Source organism: Gavialis gangeticus, unplaced genomic scaffold (genome assembly GCF_001723915.1).
Source record: "Gavialis gangeticus isolate Ggan-Ray unplaced genomic scaffold, GavGan_comp1, whole genome shotgun sequence".
Lineage (NCBI taxonomy): Eukaryota > Metazoa > Chordata > Crocodylia > Gavialidae > Gavialis > Gavialis gangeticus.
This window is the reverse complement of record NW_017728995.1, coordinates 29,422,447-29,426,362: the sequence shown is the minus strand read 5'-3', so window position 1 is coordinate 29,426,362 and position 3,916 is coordinate 29,422,447. Positions and strand designations below refer to the sequence as shown.

Sequence of the window (3,916 nt, the reverse complement as noted above, 5' to 3'; positions counted from 1 at the left end):
GGTGATGGGGAATGAAACGAGTGAAGTTGCAGGTCCTTTCGTTTAGTCATTTAGATCTCCTAAATGAAAAATAATTGCATCCAACCAGAAAGGGACATCACTAACTACTCATAAAAAATGCTTTTACTGATTATTATCATTCCAGAAGAATTCCATTAAACTCACCTTCCCCATATATAGGGGCCATATAGGCTTTCTGCAGCACTCAGCCAGCGCTCCACCATACCAGACAGCTTGCTGATGGCTGCTGGCAGCAGGCAAGGTTCTGCCCACACTCTGCTCCTGTCAGAGAAGAGAAAAGTCAGAGCTAATGACTAAATGCACAGATGTAATTCCCTCTTAAAAAGAGAAGATCTCTATCTTCCTACCACGCTGCTGTTTCTGCGATAAGGTCTCAAGTTGGGGTAAGTACTCTGTTGCGCAAGGCACTGTATGGAGTCACAGAGATTTCACAATTTAAGAAAGGGACAATAAACAGAGTAACAAAAACATATGTTTAACCCAGCTCTTCTAGTGTGGTTCTGTGCAATTTGGTCTAGCCAGGCAGAGCTTTTACACTGTGAAGGATCACAGTTATTCAAGCCAAGATCGCAGCATGATCTGTTCTGTTAACCTTCACGCAAGCTACTGTCTAAATTCCCTGCCAGTCCCTCATACAGATATATCAGGATAAAGAAGAAGCAACTGACTGCCAGTCTCACCTGGGACCTATGTCTGCAGGTATAAGGTCCCCTGCCACCAAAGCCACCAGATAGGCAGGAACTGGGTACTCCATGTAAAACTGGTATACACCCTCCTGTTCTGAGTAGGTACTTTGGGTGGCGCTCATCAACACCTGGATACCGGCAGGAGCCTGAAACACCAACACACATATGCTTAAACTGGCTCAGGCTAAAATGACTGGAGATTGAGAGGTCAGAGGATAGAATTCGATGATTGAGAAAAGTTACATATAAAGTTTGGATTTTTCTTTTTTTTAATCTCTGGCTCAGCTCCCTGCGAAGTGGTTATACTGGAATATATTACCTAACGGTAGTAAAGACTCAATACACCCTCATGCTTATTTCAGATGTATGCCTGTTCCACACACTGAGTGGCTCCAGCTACCCAGGGGATCACATTATTTGGTACTGCCTTTACAAAACTATTTGCTCCACTTTCAAGACCAGTTATGAAAATAATTGAGAGTACGACCCTCAAAAACCATAACTGGAAGCCTCTGGTCAAATCCGCCCTATCCTAATATCCACGTCTGAACTGTTCATTCAACATGGAGACTACTGGAATAAAAAGCTGGATGGGAGGCAGAATTGCTTCAAGGTGGCTTCTCTGGGTCTCTTCAGAAGACCCAAAATCCCAAGTCTGCAACTAGATGACTTTTACTTTGCTAAAAACAGCAGAGTGCTCCAAAAATGGTTCATACCACAAAATTACCTACCTTGACAGTAGCTGAATAGGTACATTTCACTGCTGGCGTGTCAAAGCATGGAAAGAAGGACCGGTTACACACTGAGTGGCCCTGGGTGAAGACAAATGGCTTGGCGTTGCCATAAGTTAGCTCCGGATCCAGCCACCAGATCTGTTGGAACATGGAAAAGAGACAAAAATCTAAATCAGGGGCCAGGGAAGGAAGCATCAGAAATAAAACGTGATATTAAGAGATGCAATAAAGAACCAGAGAGTCAGTAATCCTCCTCTCTCACTCCTGGTGTAATGCAGTTTCCATTTCACTGCTTCTTTTCCTGGCTGTGTGTTTACCATGAACACCCCAAACAGGATCATTTTCTGTGACCATCTAGTTTCACACTGCAGAGCTCTGCATAGATTGATGCACTTGGTGAACACTGGTGAACTCACCTCCCAAACCTTCATTTTTAGTTTTAATAAAAGTGAGTGGATGACACGTCAGTACGGCAAGCTTCAAAACGCGGATTTACAACACTGAGCATCACCATCTCTGGTTCCTAACACAGCGCTTGCATACTGCTGAAATGCAGTCACCAGAGGGAGGGAGAAGGGCAGCACTCGAGCAGTCTTGGGCTGAAATCAAACCTCAACCCAAGTTCCTTTTTACTAAAAGTGGGGCTGAGGGTGGTACCTACCAGGTTTCCTCAATTACTGATGCTTAGGTATGGCCTTCTTTTCTTTTCCCTGCCTTTGCCACTCTGTAACTTTTCCTCTATGCCTGAAACAAGTATCAGGGGCAATTCCTACCTGGATTTGCAGCCATCTGCTGGGGGCTTACAACCGCCATGTACTGTGGGGTAGCTGCTGCGTTCCCTTCTGCAGTCGTCTCCGTTTCAGCAGCCACTGAATAATTTGCATTAAGGAACTGGCAGCAGCAGTCCCGCTGCTTAAGCTGGAGGGATGCATCCTCTTCATATGTCAACTCTCACACCATTAACTGTCCCCACAAAGAAAGAGATTGGAAGCCAAACTGTATAAAGGTCTGCCGCTCAGTGACTTATTGACCCAGCTCCTCTTGCAACTCTCTTGGTGCTCCTATTGCAGAAAAGGTCAGGCCTACAAAAATGTGATTTATTTAGTTGGCCTTGCCGAAGAGCCGTGTCCTTCAGGAGCTCATTCCTTTTGTTTCTTCGAGGGGCAGATGCGATCAGTTGTGAAAATACAGAGATTACTGCAGATTACATAGGAGGAGGAAGACATGCCCCATTCTGCAGCAGGCAGGGAGGGGGGTAACTAAGGATTTATTAGCATGGAGATACCAAGAGGAAGCGCTCTCCTTCCGGCACAGGAAAGAAAGAGAATCAGGAAGCCAAGCAGGACTGAGAAGCTGGCTCTTATTTATGAGCCATCTCATAAAATATGTATGTTTTCAAGCAAACTAGCCACAATGAGACTTCTGGACCAGGCTGAACAAAGCCTCAGGGCCAGTCCTCCTGCCCCTTGGGACAAGATGGAAACAGTTTATGCATCGACTATGAAGCATCTGTCTTTTTCCTAATACCTTTGGCCATGGCACAGGCCACAACCATACAGAGCTGTTTCCACATGTACATGCAACAACGATGAAAGCTCCCCTGAAATACTTATAAATAGACTTGCTGTTGAGTCCAGGCCGTGTTTGGGAACAGCACCAGAGGCAGGGAGATGGAGTAAGAAAAGTCTGCAGAAGTGGCAATCCACACAGGAGTGCGGAGAGTGGGGCATGGACTGGGGACAAAGTGGGTAGGGGGAGGCCTGAGGCCAAAATGTCTCATTTCAGAGAGGGACCAGTCTGGGAGCAGCAGAAGGAAGGGTGAGGGAGGGGAAAGACGAAAGGAGACATGGCGAGAGGTGAGGAATACGGTGCTGTCTGGCCCTCAATGCCACGATCCTTCAGCCCTCCAACAAACCTGCACCACTCGCTCAACCTTGCACTTGCCCCCTCTGGCTTGTACAATTATGGGCAGAAATAAAACAGGAACAAGGTCCCATTTTCTCTCCAAGGAATCCACCCCCCACCCCCATGCTCTGTAACAATAAAAGACTTCAACATCATGAGTTGCAACACAGTTAATAGTTACAGATACAAACTTGCAACATCTTTTTGAGTCACCTAAGCCAAAAACTCCTTGCTACAACCGTTGCGCACAGGTCGCTCCAATTCTTTTCAGAAACATCTTTCCTGCTCCATCAGCACATCCTACTAGGCTCTCCAGTGCTACCAGGGTGGCTCAAGCAGCCTCCCTCCTGTGAACACATCACCTGTGCTCCTCTTCTCCTTGCCACCCACAAAGTGGGGAGCTCCCATGAAATATCTCCACGCACCTCGCCTCCCCTACCCCAGGGAAAGTACAGGGAGTGGTGGCTTTGCCCAACTCCCCCCAGTGAAAGACAGACGGCTTCTGATCGCCTGGTGCTGCAAGAGAAGTACAGGAATGGATGATGCATTTCAAGCAGCCGGCGCACAGCA

The 3,916-nt window shown here is 46.9% G+C and overlaps 1 protein-coding gene across 1 annotated transcript in view; it reads right to left on the bottom strand.

The window, feature by feature from the left end:
- RNPEPL1 (arginyl aminopeptidase like 1) overlaps positions 1-1,591 on the bottom strand; it is a 19,152-nt gene extending 17,561 nt beyond the window's left edge. Inside the window, exons 1-3 of the mRNA XM_019503408.1 lie at positions 1,439-1,591; positions 702-853; positions 166-282 (exon numbers count right to left, since the gene is read on the bottom strand). Coding sequence (XP_019358953.1) covers positions 166-282; positions 702-853; positions 1,439-1,591 — 422 coding nt within the window. The remainder of the gene's footprint in view (positions 1-165; positions 283-701; positions 854-1,438) is intronic.
- Between the last annotated feature and the right edge of the window lie 2,325 nt (positions 1,592-3,916).